The 17,448-nt window shown below is 40.7% G+C and overlaps 1 protein-coding gene and 1 long non-coding RNA gene across 8 annotated transcripts in view; one reads left to right on the forward strand and one right to left on the reverse strand.

Moving 5' to 3' along the window:
* elf1 (E74-like ETS transcription factor 1) overlaps positions 1-17,448 on the reverse strand; it is a 275,549-nt gene that overhangs the window by 52,377 nt on the left and 205,724 nt on the right. For all 7 annotated transcript variants that reach the window (XM_043704487.2, XM_087992153.1, XM_087992157.1 and 4 more), the window contains one exon: positions 1,267-1,627. In XM_043704487.2, the coding sequence (XP_043560422.2) occupies positions 1,267-1,338 (72 nt within the window). In that variant the 5' untranslated portion in view covers positions 1,339-1,627. The remainder of the gene's footprint in view (positions 1-1,266; positions 1,628-17,448) is intronic.
* On the forward strand, positions 7,774-14,485 carry LOC148148826 (uncharacterized). The gene is made up of 2 exons (XR_015758677.1): positions 7,774-8,600; positions 11,657-14,485. It is a non-coding gene; the product is annotated as an uncharacterized LOC148148826 (long non-coding RNA).

Below are 17,448 nucleotides of genomic sequence, written 5' to 3' on the forward strand. Positions count from 1 at the left end.
TACCTAAGTGATATTTATCATAGCGCTATCCTTCCTTTAGGTCCAAAGCGATAGAAACTCTTTAACAGCCACCTTCCTCAAGCCTTGATCATTTTGTCTAATTGATTCATGTGACATTCACTAGGGTGCTTCGAGACTGACAATTTTGTCAGGTGCACAGTCTTGAAGAAAGAAATATACATCACTTGGGATTTTGATTAGAAATCATGCCCATGGGCTTTGGAGAGGGAGCATACATTTTGTTGATGCAAACATCTGTTTAGGTTAGAAACAGTGCAGTGCTACGTCAGTGGATTGACATCAGTGAAGGACACCAGAGACACAAAAACACTTAACTGTGAATTTCAAATGTTCACAACACACATTTGTGCCATTGCTTTCCCATCTTGTGAATTTACAACCACGGGTGGATCATTAAAGATGGAAAGTCAGAGTACAGGGAAAGGGAAGTTTCTCCACAGAGAGGGAAGGGAAAAAGTACTCGCCAGTAAGCACTGTGCCACTAGATTCTACTGAACTCTTTAGAAATTGAATGGGATTGCATTGCAACAAAGCTATCACTGCTAAAATGGAACTAGCTATCTTGGGATAAAGCTCCATCTAACTTTATCGCCATGGTAATAGTTTTCACTTCTCTAGCTTCGTTTCTCACCCTGTAATCCTCCCCTGACAAAGTTTCTTGTTCATTTGTAAACAGCTTTCATAAAATTACAGTAAGGTCAATGGCAAATATTCAAAGTTGGTTTTAGTGAGCCTTCTAGCTCAATGGCTTTTCATCAGTTTTTTTTAAATAACAAAGAATAATTTCTTCACCACAAAGCCCATTGTTGGTCATTATTTAAGGCGAGAAAGTGAAATTCTGAGGTTTGGTCACAATATAGTGAAGAATTTTTTTTTTCAATTGTGCAGCCTTTCATGTCTGAATTCGCACATTGTCATTGTCTGATAGGAGGCCTGGACGTGATGAAAGAAAATTGAAGTAATTTGGTTGAAATCAAATGAAGTTGCCAGTAAAGCAAGTGCCGGAGGATCAGCAACATAACAAATGTACTTTTAATCCTTACTTCTGTAATGTAGTCATAGCCTCAAACTCTCAGGGAGACCCTGAATAGTCTCATCTGAAACTTGTTTTCACCTAGTTTCATTTCACCTGAAGACTCGGGCTCTCCATTGCAATTCATCAATCCAGTACACAGCAACTTTGAGTAAAGTGGTTGCTCTGTGATACACTTGATGGTAAGCTGTACATTAAGCACATGGACATACCTGGTGTGCATCATCCATTCCGTTACTAGCAAATTCGAACACCAACTCAGTCTGTTGGACTGCAGCAGCCATGACTCTCAGAGCAAGGCCTCCAGCAGGGTAAAAGAGACTTTCTCAACGCTTATAGGAAAGAAGACTGCTTTGAGATTCAGGAGGTAGTCAGTGTGCAGAAGTAAATCAGTCTTGTTGGTCTTGATGACTTCAAGGAGAGCAAGCATGCATCGAAGGCTTTTAATCAGAACTGCACATAGGTCACAGGATATGACGACGATGCGTGGACAGTCGAGAACCTTCTCTTGTACTGGAGGTGGGATTACACTCTCGCAGAGAAGGTAGGTTCTTGAAACATCATGAATTAGATCTGAAAAAGTAAAGCATAAAGGATACATTAAGCTGGGAGTTGTTACATCACTGGTCACAATAAAGACTAGGAAGAAAGGTTAATATTTACTCCAAACATTAGGGCTAGAGATGCTGGTACCCAAAGGTAAGGCAACTTAGTTACTGAGACAAGACAGCCTTTTCAGTAAATCTGGTCGCAACAGGTTCCCCAAAGTCAGAGAATCAAGTATCCAGCAATGTGAATGGCATGATCCAAAATCCGATTGACCTGAGGTGTAAATACGTTTGCATGATTTGCTGGTTCAGTATATATTCTAGAGTTCTGTTACGTCTTAATGAAGAACACTTTGAGGTAATTGCAGAACCACCAATTTTTATATTTTTGAAAAGGAGTTTTATTTGTTGATCAGAATGACTGAGTGGTTTATTGCAGCACTGTGCGGCAGACAGATATGGATTTGCAAAAATATTTCTAAACTTCAGGAGGTGCCAATTATGTCCAACGCATGAGGGAAGGTGGGTCAAGTACAGACCTGACATTTCCATGGAGGGTGTAAGATGACAGAGTTCCAGAACATCACTGATACTTTGATGCACTTGTATATGATTACACTAACAAGAGTTTGGCAGATGCCCGATAACCTTTATCTGAGGCACGGTGAGCAATATGCAGGTCATGAAGGAGTAACAGAAAGAAAATAAATGAAACAAAAAAGTGCCAAGTTACACTGGAAGAAATTTTATAAAGGAACCCATTGGAATACACCTTTAGAAATCCCAAAATTTTCAATTTTTATAGGCCTTTAATAAAGGCAGAAAGACAATTCTGTATTAAGCACAGAGCTTATTCATATTGGGATCTGAATTTGTGAAACGTTCTTGCCCGCTTTTTTCCAGAATCTCAAAGAGCTTAGTGCACATACACATGATGTAGTGTCAATGAGTCATTTCAACATACATTAACTACACTAGGGGGCATCTCAGTTCAAGGCAAACTTGAAAGCCCTTAAAACACTTAAGGTACAATTTTTGGCAATTATTCTAAGTGCATTCAAGCTTCAACAGAAACTGCAGATGAAGGAAATTCCCACAAACTTGTTTTGAGTGTTGACCCACAAGAATTGGGAACAACAACATCTCGACTGAGACTGTCCACAGGAGGCGGCATTTTTGTATCAAATTTGAAGCTGATCAACTATTCAGGATTTTTGAGAACAAATCAGCATCCCCAACAGAGAAATGTTCATTCTTAAATTGAGAAGTATATTTCTTTAAAAGGTGGGGAGCTAAAGACAACATGGGATGAAGTAGCAAGTGGTAGGAAAAGGTGTAATGAGCCTTTTAGTATCCTAATTTTTGGTTCTGATTTCCCACATTACTTCGGCATTGTCTGGAAAGCAAGGTTTGAATGGTTTCATGCTACCAAACTTTTCTGGTCTTGAACAGTTAGTATGGATGCAGAAGCAGCTAACCCTATTGACATTAAAAACAAGTCAGCAACTTTTCAGCATTAGATTAGATTTCGGCCCAACAAGTCCACACCGACCCGCCGAAGCACAACCCACCCATACCCCTACATTTACCCCTTACCTAACACTACGGACAATTTAGCATGGCCAATTCACCTGACCTGCACATCTTTGGACTGTGGGAGGAAACCGGAGCACCCGGAGGAAACCCACGCAGACACGGGGAGAACGTGCAAACTCCACACAGTCAGTCGCCTGAGGCGGGAAATGAACCCGGGTCTCAGGTGCTGTGAGGCAGTAGTGCTAACCACTGTGCCACCGTGCTGCCCACAAAGCATTATGAACGAACTGTTTAGTTTTCCACACAATCTTCATCATCCTGACATACAGTGGAAAGGAACAGTTACTACATGAAAATATTCTTCCTAACCCCTCAATCCACCAGAAGAAAATGAAAAAAGAAATCAATTGCTAATGGATTTTGGAGGAGATTTATTCTACATCATATTCTGTTGTGATGCTCATGCTCAATAATGAGGGCCCTCAGGTTACCAGAAGATACAGCAAAAGTTTTTTAAAAAGCACTGATGATTTGCAGCGCATGAAAAATGCCTTTTCAATGTTTTCAATGTGTATAATGTGCAGGAACATAGAAGAAAACTAACAATATTTGCAATCCAAACAGATATGCAATTATGGTGAATTGCAAAATAATTTTAAATATTTATACAGTCAGCATACGGAAAGTTCCACAAAATCTGAGAATGCATAAGCCTGAACATCAAACCTCTGTTAGTGAAGATATCGTCAAGGGATTTAAAGAAAATGAACAAGATTAACAATCCAAGTACATTACATTACAGGTCTAATCCAACCATTCCTCAGAGATGCAAGTTTATCTCCGGATGATTGATGAAATTATTTTCAAAAGAACCAACTTTTTTCCTGGTGTAAATTCCACCTTTGATGCAGGAACCTTTCTGTACAACTTCGTTATCATAAACTGTCAGGCTTCATTGCTGAAAGGCACCAGGACAGATTTTGTACCTTATATTGCAGCACATAAGCCAAGTCCATTTTTCCACCCCCACCCCCTAAAAGTCATGTTGTTGTATTTACTCAGTATTTAAGTCAACTTCCTTTCTAGCCATGGCATGTTATACTTGTATTAGCAGGCATCTCAATTCTTCACCCCACAAGTGTATATTTTTCTTGTCTGTTCTTATCTTATAACTGAGAGTTAAGGAACAAAATAGATGATATGGGCAATGTTAGAGAGATGTGCAGGATTTTAAAAAGGTACCCCTAACTGTTCAGTAGAGGCAGATAACATTTCAAAATATCATCATGCACACTTGTGCTAGCACTTCACTTATATACAGTACTTGACGGATAAGTTGACCATAGGTTTTAGAAGGATAATGCAAGCCTCTGAGGGTCAGCTTACAGGCTAACATATATGGGTTCTGACTTATTTCTGATCTATTATTTGTTAAAAAAAAATCTACACATTTGACATTTGAAAGAGATGAACAGTAATATTTAAAATGATATTAATAAGTTGACCACCAGGCAAAGAAGCTAAGCCCGAAAGACAATCAAACCGTGATGCATTACTGCCAAATTCGAGAAATGTTCAGCACTGATATGAAGAGTGATTATAAAACTGGCTGCTTATTTCCTTTATAATCTGAAGATAGATCATCATCATTACAGAAAATTCAAAGGAGATGGCTTGTATAAATTGCACCAGCAATAGTTTGCGACGTTTTCCTGCTACTGAATCATAGCAGAGTCTCAGTGGTTCCACCATTATACCAATGGGTTTCTCCTTGCTGTAATGATGATGAAGAAGTGATTTTGTGGAGTGTAATTAACTCCACCATTATCCAAAACCGATTTTTCTGCCAATTGTACATTCCCCTGCATTAATCCAACAAGGTGGTCATTAAAAGGTTATTTTTTTTTCCTCTGTGTTCTATGTGAAATTAGACATGTCAAATTCACTGCCAATTGTAAACAAGGGAGAAAATGTATTACAGGGCAATACAGTTCCACTAAATAGTTGTTTGCAGCTTTGGATAGGCACATGGATTGTGTGGTGGTAATGAGTTAGAGAAGAACTTAAATCCTGCATTTTATGGCATGTGGCCATGTTGTGAAGTTTTATTTGGAGTGACACGGGCTGATGTGAATCGCAGTGCTGTCCATTCTGTGAAACACTGTCAAAATTGCAGCTCAAAAGAAGTGACTCACAGATTTCTAGGTACTTAAATTTCCAGTTATCCAATCTAATCATAAGTAATACACTATTTTTTGAACTAAGTCAGAAGGCTGTGGGTTCAATTCCTATACCAGAGGTTTGAGAACATAGTCCAAGCGAACACTTCAACAGCAGTACTGAGGATGTGCTGCAGTCTCAAAAAACAAAATGGATTCTGAAATGGCATGTTAAACCTAAGCTTCACAACTCTCACGTTTGTGTGGGTCTAAAAATATACCATGGCACTATTTTGAAGAAAAAAGAACAGTTGCATTGGCCAGAATTTATTTCTCAATTAATGTTCACTAAAACAGATGATCTGATCACCATTACATTGCTCACTTGCTCCTTTTCCGACTACACAAGTGTCAAACTGATCTCTTTTCTCACTGTCTCCCTGGCAACCACTCCACCCCCCTCCACCCACCACCTTTAAATCCTCCCGAGCAGCTCTAGCAATCCATCTTTTTATACAGGTCACTTTTACGCAGAAGAGATTCCAATAATCCAAAAAATGTGAACCCTTCTTCCCTACACCAGCACACCACACATTCATCTGTTCTATCCTCCTATTCCTACATCACCCTCAAGGACCTTTCTAAATTCCTCCCTAATTTGTTGAATTCTCTCCTCAGAACCTCATCATTTTCTCTTCCTATGTGCTGGTCCCTCTCCCCTTTGAGAATATTATAGACCCTTTCAGAGATATTCTTGATCCTGGCACCAGGGAAGCAATACACCATTCTGATGTCTCATTGCCAGCTGCAAAAACAACTGTCTTTGGCTCTAACTCGAGAGTTCCCTGTCACAACTGATTACTTGTAGGTCAGGTATGATGACATAGTTGGTATGGTTAGTAGGTTTCCAGATGACACTGAAATTGGTGGTGTAGGGGCCTGCCAAGGTTACCTCAGAATACAATGGCACCTTGATCAGATGGACCTGTGGGCCAAGGAGTGGGCAGACGGAGTTTAATTTAGATTGGTGCTGCATTTTGGAAAGGCAAGTCAGACTTATACACTTAATGGTAAGGTCATGAGGAGTGTTGCTGAACAAAGAGACATTGGAGTATAGGTTCATAGTGCCTTGAAAGTAGAGTCACAGGTAGATAGGATAGTGAAGGCGGCATTTAGTATGCTTTCCTTTATTGGTCAGAGCATTGAGTATAAGAGTTGGGAAGTCATGTTGCGGCTGTACAGGACATTGGTTGGGTTACTTTTGTGCATTTCTGCTCTCCCTGTTACAGAAAGGATGTTGTGAAACTTGAAAGGGTTCAGACAGGTTTTACAAAGCTGTTGCCAGGGTTTGTAGGTCTGAGTTACAGGGAGAAGCTGAATAGACTGAGGCTGTTTTTCTTGAAGTTTCAGAGGCTGAGGCATGACCTTATAAACGTTCATAAAATCAAGAGTGGCATGGATAGAGTGAATAGACAAGGTCTTTTCCCCAGGATGGGTGAGTCCAGAACTAGAGGCATAGGTTTAGGGTGAGAGGGGAAAAATTTAAAAGGGACCTAAGGGGCAACTTTTTCACACAGAGGGTGGTACATGTATGGAATGAGCTGCCAGAGGAAGTGGTGGAGGCTGGTACAATTACAACATTTAAAAGGCATCTGGATGGGTACATAAATATGAAGGGTATAGAGGGACATGGGCCACACACTGGCAAATGGGACTAGATTAATTTAGGATATCTGGTTGTTGTGGACGAGTTGGACAAAAGGGTCAACATCCATGCTATACATCTCTATGACTCCATGCTCCATATGGCATCTTACTCTGTGATGACTGGCTTGGCTTCCTGTATGTACAACTTCAAATAGTACTCAGTGGCCAGAAAGCACTTTGGGTTAATCTGTGTTCATGAAAGTGCTAGTAAGATTGATTTGAGTCCTTTCAACCCTTTGGAGTCATACAACATAAATAGATGATGGCAAATCTCAAAATGCCGCTCAACACATTTGCTCAGCAGGGTCCCAAGAAATTACACACCCAAAAAAAGAAAACCAGATTAGAGTAGTTAAGTTAGAATTCAGCACTTCTGGATTCAACAGAAAAGCATTGGTGAGGGACAGAATTGAGCTCAGTAGTGAATTTTGTGCAGAGGGGTTAGATCCCTGAAGCTGTCACAGAGCTGAATATCACAGATTACAAATACCACACTGTAGACTGCGCTTGAACACACTGCGCTCTAGAATAATCTACAGCAGACTACACTAGAACGCTACCTTCTGGAAGAAACACAGGGAGCAAATGGACTTGAACACATCAGGATAAATATATTACCTATTCTAACTATTAATCAGAGCCTGGTATTATCTATGAGTTACATGTATTCACTTTCCACATATAACAAATTGTGCTAATAGGAAGTATAAGTCTGAAGACAGTCTGCGAATTTGCCTTTTTCTCAACCGTTCTGGAAAGAACCTGTGGGATATAAATGAATTAATGTTATTTCTGCAAGTATAAATTCTGATACAGAATAGGAATGAGAAAATACATATTCAGCAAAAAGAAAGGATATGTGAGCATGAGACATGAATACAGAACAATGGTGGATATATGGGCAAACAGGAAAACATCTGTTCTCCTCGCTTGTACAGAGACACAGGAACAAACCCTAATTAAAGAGGTCAAAGTGGCCTCTGGATGGAAATAGATGCTGATAGAAGAAAAGATATGCCTAATCAATAATCTATAATAGACTGACGTCAAACACCCTTATGGGAGTCAGAGATAAGAGTTTGTCACGGACAAAACAGGATAAACAGAAGTTGTGGGATCAGTCTTAAGGAAATGAGTGACGTAAGCGAAGCAGGGAACAAACAATGGAATAAGGAAAAAATATGGGGATTCAAACTGTATAAATTTCGAGAGTTTGTTGGATATAGTGTGCATTCTGTAATTACCATACCTGGTAATTAGACAAGGCATCCACCTATAGGTGTATAAATAAAAAAAGAAGCTGTTATTCAGATATTTGTCTCGGACTGAAATTATTAAAGTGAGTGAGCTTTTGTTTCTCACAATTGGGGGCTCGTCCGGGATTTTCTTCCATCACCGGGGGGAGTGGCTGGCCTTGGACACTGGGAAGACGCGTCCCGTTCCCCATTGAGGAGCGGTCTCGTGTCCCGGTTTGGTCTGCTCCCTTGGGTGACTGATGTGAATCCTATAAGAGAGACATCTGAATCAGACAGTGATAGGAGCTCGATAGAAAATACGGTGACAAAAGGGGCCAGGCAACTCTGTGCACAGACCAAGGTAAGAAAATTGACTTTTAAGTATTGCCTTGGTGGCCGGGATTGAGTTTTAGTAGTTAATAAGGGACTAACGAAGGAACTCAATATGGCTTGTGCTTTGGGTAAGGAAAAAGCCTCCGGGGAAACAAAGTAAGGAAAAGGCAATGGAAATGGAGGCGGGGTCCCTTACAACATTCCTCCGGAAAGTCCTTTGGGCAGGATGTTGTGGAAATTGGCAAAATAATACTTGTGCAAGGGAGAAAGATGATTAAATATTGTTGCTTTGTATGGACTAAGGACTCCATTCTTCGTCCCGCTGTCTTCTGGCCAAAGTACAGATCGGACGAAGACTGGGTTTGTGAATATCTGAGTTTATATGTCAATGTGCGAAAGAGAAAGAATGAAAAGAGCTGTACAGCTGGTAGGAAGTTTAACCCTTTGTGATTTGGTTTGAGTGAACATTTGTTTGTTGGTGATTGAATGTTTGTGTTTTATTCCCTGGAGCTTGAGTTCCAGGACTGTTTTGAATCTGATTTTGTTATGGAAACTTAACATGATTTCTTTTAAGGTTAAGGATTCTATTGTGATTATGAAAAAAAAAAAGGAATGATAACTCCTGTTCTTTTTACAGATCATGACTGCCTTACTATCAGTTTCTAACTAATCTCTTATCTTTACATAAAAGCGATTTATGGAGGACAGTTGAAGTTTCAGTTCAACATTAGATTGTAGTAAAAGCAAAATTCTATGGTTAATATCTGTGACCTTGGATTCAGCCATTGTTCATGCATTAGAAGTTTTTTTTTAAAAAAAACTTGAGTAGACAAATTCTTTTAAGGCAAGTTCTGATTATTTTACGACCTATAGTATTGTAATTGAGCAATGATTGGTCAGGACTATTTAAGAAAACTAATTCTGGATCTAAATTAAAGGACTAAAACTGGGTAATTACAGTGAATTGCAAAATTGGGAACTGTATGCATTTTGCATTTTAACTATTAAATACTGAAGAAATGAACGTAAATATATATAAATATATTTATAAGTTAGGAACAGGCTTTGAAGGTTAGTCAAGCAGTAATTGATGAATTGGTGTTTGAAGTTATGGGGAGCTAGAAATATTGCAATATTTCTTTAAAAAAAAGAAAAAGGGGAAAAACGTAACGACTTATCCCCTTTGGGAGGTGCCCATAGGGGACAAAGAGATTGGGTTTGTAAGTGCCCCCCTCACCAGTGGGGAGGTCAGAACATTTAAAAAGGAAATGGAGGTCCTGGTTGAGGATCCGGTGGGGTTGTCTGAACAAATTGTTCAATTTTTGGGGCCCAGTCTGCATACATGGGCTGAATTAATGTCTATTTTGAATATATTATTTACTGGGGAGGAAAGGGGACTTGTACGAGGAACTGCCATTAAAATATGGGACAGGGAACACCCGATTGGAGATGGGGATGCTGGACAGGGAGAGATGAAGTTTCCCCTCAGAAACCCCCAGTGGGAAAACCAAAACCCAGAGCATAGAGAAGAAATGAGGGAATTGAAAGACCTGATTCTAAAAGGAATAAGGGAGGCAGTTCCGAAGTCACAGAATTTGATTAAAGCCTTTGAAATTAGACAGGAGAAAGATGAGACTCCCTCAGCTTTCTTGCAAAGATTAAGGGACTCAATGCGGAAATACTCTGGAATGAACCCTGAGGACCCAGTGGCACAGGGTCTTTTGAAAGTACATTTTGTGACAAAAGCATGGCCAGACATACAGAGAAAGATACAGAAGATAGAAGGATGGAGCGAAAAATCATTAGATGAATTGTTGAGAGAGGCACAGAAAGTGTTTGTAAAGAGGGAGGATGAGAGACAAAAACAGAAGGCGAAAATGATGGTAGCTACGGTTGATGAGGTAATTAAGAGGAGAATGGAACCAATAGTGAGCAACCGGAGTGGCAGGAGGCAGCATGTAGGACAGAGAGGGAGAGGGAGAGGGAGAGAATAGGGGGAACATTTGATAGAGGGTTTGAGCGACAGGGGCAGAGATGGAAGTCGCTACAGGCAGGATGCTATTATTGTGGAAAGATAGGGCATTTTAAGCGGGAGTGTCCTGATCTACAAAGGGAAGAAAAGGCAATTCCGCTTATGAATTATGATGAAGAATAGGGGTGTCAGGGGTTCCTGCCCTCGGGGGCCCACCAGGAACCCTTGATAAACTTGAAGGTGGGACCGTGTAGGGAGGAGGTAATCTCCCTAGTAGATACGGGGCAGCACGGTCATCGTTGAATTTTAAACCAAAGAAAGTAGAAATGTTTACACGGTCAATTATTGTTTCGGGGGTGAAAGGGGAAGGATTTACTGTTCCAGTATTTGAACCTATGATGATAGAAGGTTCTAAGGATAGGATCACAGGGGAACTGCTGTATATCCCTGATATAGGAAGTAACTTACTGGGGAGAGATTTAATTATCCTTTTAGGACTGGAGATTGGAATTCAGGAAAAAGAATTAGTTGTACAACTGGCAATATTGACAGAGGATGCAGAGAGAGAGATAGACCCTATAGTATGGGCTAGAGTAGGGAATCGTGGAAAACTACAGATCCCTCCCCTTTTAATAAATTTAAAACGGAAAGGGGACGTTGTCTGTGAACGACAATATCCTATTTCCATAGAAGGTAAACGGGGACTGCAGCCAGTAATTGAGGGACTGATTAGAGATGGACTGTTGGAACCATGTATGTCTCCTTATAATACCCCAATTCTACCAGTACGGAAATCTGATGGAACTTATCGATTGGTGCAAGATTTGAGAACATTAAATCGGATAGTGCAGGTCAGGCACCCAGTAGTGCCAAACCCCTATATGTTATTAAGTAAGATCCCTCATGATCACAAATGGTTTAGTGTGATAGATTTAAAGGATGCCTTTTGGGCTTGTCCCTTGGCGGAGGAAAGATTTGGGACTATCCCCCTATGAAATCTTATTTGAATTACCTTATCTGGGAACACAGGGAGAATTGCCAATTCCCGAAACTAAAGATTTGTTTTTAAAGAAGTATATACTGGGCTTGTCCTCCTCTTTATCTTTCCTCAGAAAACAGGGTCTATTGGCACAGACTCCGCCCCTTGAATTTGCTGTTCATCCCATCCGGCCAGGAGATTGGGTCTTAATAAAATCATGGACAGAGACTAAGCTGCAGCCAGACTGGGAAGGGCCGTACCAGGCTCTTTTGACTACCGAAACGGCAATAAGGACGGCGGAAAAAGGCTGGACTCATTATACTCGGATCAAAGGGCCAGTGGACCCTCCAGTTGAGGAAGAAGTCTGGACAGCCGAATCAACGCAAGACCCGCTGAAACTCAGACTAAAGAGACTTTGAGTAATTGACTATACAGTGGCGACGCGAGCGCGGGATTATTTCTGTAAGATTGTATATTAAGCCTTTTTGTGTTCTAGCATAATGATCAGAATACTGGGAATGCTTAGAGTTATGATGCTAGCCCTCTTGGTATTAGGATTTTGTCACATATCATTTTCATATGTATTATTAATGGTTCCTGAGTCTGATAATCCACAAGTAATAGACACTGATATATGTAGCTTAGTAAATTGTGGGAATGTAGCTAATCAGAGACAATACCGCAACTCAGAGATACATCTTAAGTCCTATGGGGATGGCCTTGGGGATGGTACCTGGTATAATGGTCTTGTCACAATACACCGGGCCCCCTTTCGACCAGCACCGATTGTCCCGATAAAAAGTGTAACCCCATATATTTAACGATAAGAAAAACCACATGGCACGGAGCGGTTTTGGGAGGTGGCACTTATGAGGTACAATTAAATGAAACATTTGGGATTGAAATGAAAGCAAATAGGAAGGAGTTTGTGGGCTGTTGTTTTCGAATTAGCATAGGACAGGGAAAAATGGGTAGAATTACTGGGTAATGAGATACAACCTTTCACCCCTCCCAATGATCCTACAGTAGTAAAAATTATAGAGGTAAAGGATTTGAAACAGACCATCGAGATAGAGACTGGGTACGGGGATGCAAATGCCTGGGTTGAATGGGTAAAGTATACTGTAAAAAGTCTGAACAAAAGCAATTGCTATGCATGTGCCTCCGGTAGGTCAGTGGCCCAGGTGGTTCCCTTTCCGCTTGGGTGGAAGCGAGACAGGAAGGGCATGAAATGTATGATAGCCCTGTATCAGGATGAGACTGCATGGAATGATAGGAATTGTACCTCCCTATCTCTGATGTTCCCTGCCTTGGAGGAGAAAGATGCAAAAGTTCCCCCCACATTTTCCGCCGCAGTTGGAAATCACACGTCATGTGTGCACAGGCGAGGTACAAGCCGGTCGAGAGATTTGGGGGAGCTGAAATTGTGTACAGAGATTAAGAATGTTACCGAAACGGAGAAGGGAGGAAACTACTCGGCATTAAAGGTTCCCCGAGCGGATCTGTGGTGGTACTGTGGAGGAAAAATATTGAGACCCACACTACCTCCGGATTGGAAAGGGATATGCGCAATTGTACAATTGGCAATTCCATTTACCCTGGCATTTGAGAAGGAAAAAATAGTAGGGAAAAAGGGAAGGGGTAAGAGATTACTGTTAGATAATTCTTTTGATGACAGGATTTATCTTGATTCGGTAGGAGTCCCTAGGGGAGTACCTGAATTCAAGGCTCGTAACGAGATCGCAATTGGTGGGTAACAATTAATAAAAATGTAGATTGGATAAATTACATTTTCTATAATCAACAGCGATTTATAAATTATACAAGAGAGGCGGTTAAAGGAATATCAGAACAGCTTGATGCGACGAGTAGGATGGCATGGGAAAATAGAATAGCCCTTGATATGATTTTAGCAGAGAAAGGGGGTGTATGTGTGATGTTAGGAGGAAGCTGTTGTACCTTTATTCCTAATAACACTGCGCCTGATGGTTCAATTACTCGGGCCTTACGGGGATTGACTACCTTAGCAGAGGAACTGGCTGAGAATTCAGGAGTAGACACATCTCTCACAGGGTGGCTTGAATCCTGGTTTGGAAAATGGAAGGGGGTGGTGGTTTCTATCCTTACTTCCCTGATAGTAGTAGTCGGGGTATTGGTGGCCATTGGCTGTTGTATCGTACCCTGTATACGAGGGCTCACCCAGAGGCTGATTGAAACAGCCTTGATGAAACGAATGCCCCTGAGGGGAATCAGACAGAGGAACTTTATCAACTAAATAATAAGGAAATGAGTGAGACTAAGATGGATGAAATCTCTGAAATGATGCTTGCGAATTTTGGGAACAATGTTTAAAAAAAAAAAGAGACAAAAATGCAGAAGATAACAGATAGTAATGAAAAGAAAAAGGGGAAATTGTGGGATATAAATGAATTAATGTTATTTCTGCAAGTATAAATTCTGATACAGAATAGGAATGAGAAAATACATATTCAGCAAAAAGAAAGGATATGTGAGCATGAGACATGAATACAGAACAATGGTGGATATATGGGCAAACAGGAAAACATCTGTTCTCCTCGCTTGTACAGAGACACAGGAACAAACCCTAATTAAAGAGGTCAAAGTGGCCTCTGGATGGAAATAGATGCTGATAGAAGAAAAGATATGCCTAATCAATAATCTATAATAGACTGACGTCAAACACCCTTATGGGAGTCAGAGATAAGAGTTTGTCACGGACAAAACAGGATAAACAGAAGTTGTGGGATCAGTCTTAAGGAAATGAGTGACGTAAGCGAAGCAGGGAACAAACAATGGAATAAGGAAAAAATATGGGGATTCAAACTGTATAAATTTCGAGAGTTTGTTGGATATAGTGTGCATTCTGTAATTACCATACCTGGTAATTAGACAAGGCATCCACCTATAGGTGTATAAATAAAAAAAGAAGCTGTTATTCAGATATTTGTCTCGGACTGAAATTATTAAAGTGAGTGAGCTTTTGTTTCTCACAAACCTAAACTCAAAGTGGCACAAAAGCACACAGTAAAAGGCTGAGAATTCCTCTCCCCAGCCCCCGGGCAGAATAGACTTTCAGCATTCAAAGCAGGCCCCTTGCATGAAGATTTGCCAAATGGCAATTGGTCAACGAAGAGGCAACAAGTGCCAACTAAACCATGAACCAGCTAAGCAGCAGCACCTCCACCAGGGAACAAGGAGGACGCTCAAGCAGTTTGAGGGAACAAAACCAAATTCAGAATTGAGAGAAGGGCTACAGAACTTCCCCGAGAATTAAAAGCATCGAGATGTTCTACAGTTAATGCTACATTGTGAAACGCAGTGTTGCACAAACGGTCATCTGATCCTAATTATGGGAAATGAAGTTTGTCATGGGCCTCCACATTTCTACACTGTTCCTATGGTCAAATTTGCAACTCAGCTCAGCAAAACAACAGCCTTTCTTCTTAATAAAATTGGACACAGCTTTCACACACACACAAAATAATTACGATAAACTTTGTAGACTATCTTCTTTCCTCCCCCTCCTCAGATTGGAATAATTAACTGGCTTTAAAAAAATAAAGAAAGCTCGGTTTACATTCATGGTCTGTATCATGTTGGTTGGCCTCAGTAGTAGAGATTTTATATGCTTGGGGGAGGGGGGGGGGGGGGGGGGGAGGAATCAGTTAGCTGGATAGCTAGTTTGCAATGCAGAGTGATGCCAACAATATGGGTTCAAATCGTACACTGAGGTTATCATGAAAACCATTCCTTCCCAACCTCTCCCCTCACCTGAGGCACGAACAGCCTGTGGTCTGCTAGGACTACGGTGACTTTGTCTTTAGAGGTGGTGTATGCAACCTCAGTATCCCTAGTTTGGTTGGTTGGTTGACGTGATGGGTTCAGTAATTTACCTGACCTCTACCTTCTGCTGCAAAATGTGCATATTTGAAGTAAATGTGGTCTACGATGCCTCTTCCAGTGCCAAAGATTGGTCTTACCATGTGAAGAACAGATAAAGGTAGGAGATTTTTCCTATAATCCAACACATCCTGAGGAGCAGAGAAAACAAAATGGTGAAGAAGAATGGAAGGAAAATAATGAAATGGAAGCTGGCTTCTGAGCACAAGGTAGGATTGGAGAACAGTGAGACGCAGATCAAAGTGGCCTCTCTGCAAAGGGGAAAAACAAACACATCTCTGGAACAGGACTCAAACTGAAGCAGTAGTATTACAAAGTTCTGGATTTTGTTAAAAAATACACATGGATGTTAGAAACAGTTGAGATTCAGATCTCTCGAGAACAAATGACTTTCCTTATCTACAGCTATCTTGTAACCTTACGATCACCTAGGCATCCTGTTAGAATTACTTAATTATCCTCTTCAGAAGAATTATCCACTGCCACCAGGTCAGAATAAGGCTGCTTCCAGCTGGAATGGTCTCTGCAGCCAAATAACTTTCCAGAAAGACTCAAAACTTGCGCAAAATGGCCAACTGGGTGAAAACTGGAGCTAGCACCTGTGGAGCCGTTTCACAGAAATGCTTCAATACTTTCAAACATTGGCAGAAATAAATCAAGTAAACAGGATTCCTTTCGGTACACATATTTTACTACTCTATAAACTTTAGTCTAAGCTAGGAAGGAAGCAATGTGTGCCAATGAACTCCTTAACCCCTTCCAAGCTCATTTGCATTATCATTTTAATAAGGACCAATGTAGCATAGCACACAAATCTTGTGTGTCAGTGAAAGCAGATTCGATGTTGCTTAGGCAACTGTGACAGCTTCAAGTGGGCAAACTCAAACAAACCAAGCAAATTACCCCACCCAGACTCTGAGCTGGAGATATTTTCAGCATTACTTCCCTTTTAGTGTAGTCAAATATGTAAATACTGCAGACACGTTCAGAATCAACAAATGTAGCACCTTAAAATAGCAGGGAAAAGATGATGGTGGAAAGCACCCAGTTCTACAGAAACGCCAGCAAGTTGGACCATAATTGCTGCTGGGTCTACATTGGCAACTCCAATTGTTACCAAGATTTGCAAGCAACTGTTATACCTAGCATGTTATTCCAGTCAATTGGTATGTCTCCAGCACCACCTTAGTTTTAATTTTTTTGTAATGATCTCCATGCCTCAATTAACCAGAATGTAGATCATCCTGTCACTTGTTGTTTAGTTGTTGACACTTTACTGGCACTATCTGATACTGTTGATCACCTGCCGAGAACTATTATATGGCCTATCGATAGTCCACTCACAACATTTGTATGATCTTTTGATCTCTCTGGTTATAAAGTCTGTGCTGGGTGCTCTCTTCACTTCACCTGGCGATGGGGCAGCACTGCAAAAACTTGTGTTTTCAAATAAACCTGTTGGACTATAACCTGGTGTTGTGTGACTTTTGACCAATATCACTCTTAGTCATCATGGTAAAACAGTCAATAAATAAATAAAAAGAGGACTCTGTGCAATTTGGTTACTTTGCATTGAACCGGTTTTTAAATTTTTATACTATTCCATAAAATATTTTATTAGGAACACAAATTAAAACATGTTATGATACGACTTTGCTCGTTACTGGAGGAATTACAGGTTTGCTTTCCTATCATATGCATGGGGATCAATTATCTCAGTTGACTTAATGACTACGGTATAGTGTGGAATAAAGCTGACAACTCCCTGACCACAGAGAGTTCATGGAGGTCTTGCCACACTTTATCCCAAACCTGTGGGCTGGTTACCTTCGAACTATAGGTAACCACCTGTGTTTCCATCCAATGGTGCAAGATGGTCATGATCCTTCGTGAAACATAGCTGCTTGCCACTGTTGCACAGTTTGTTTTCAGTGCTCATTGTGAAGAGAAGATGCTGCTGATCAAGGTAAATCCAGGATGCTCCAAGTTAGAGCAGGGACATGG

The sequence above is a fragment of the Chiloscyllium plagiosum genome, unplaced genomic scaffold, assembly GCF_037043375.1.
Source record: "Chiloscyllium plagiosum isolate Xiang-an unplaced genomic scaffold, Cpla_swu_hap1 HiC_scaffold_11, whole genome shotgun sequence".
Lineage (NCBI taxonomy): Eukaryota > Metazoa > Chordata > Chondrichthyes > Orectolobiformes > Hemiscylliidae > Chiloscyllium > Chiloscyllium plagiosum.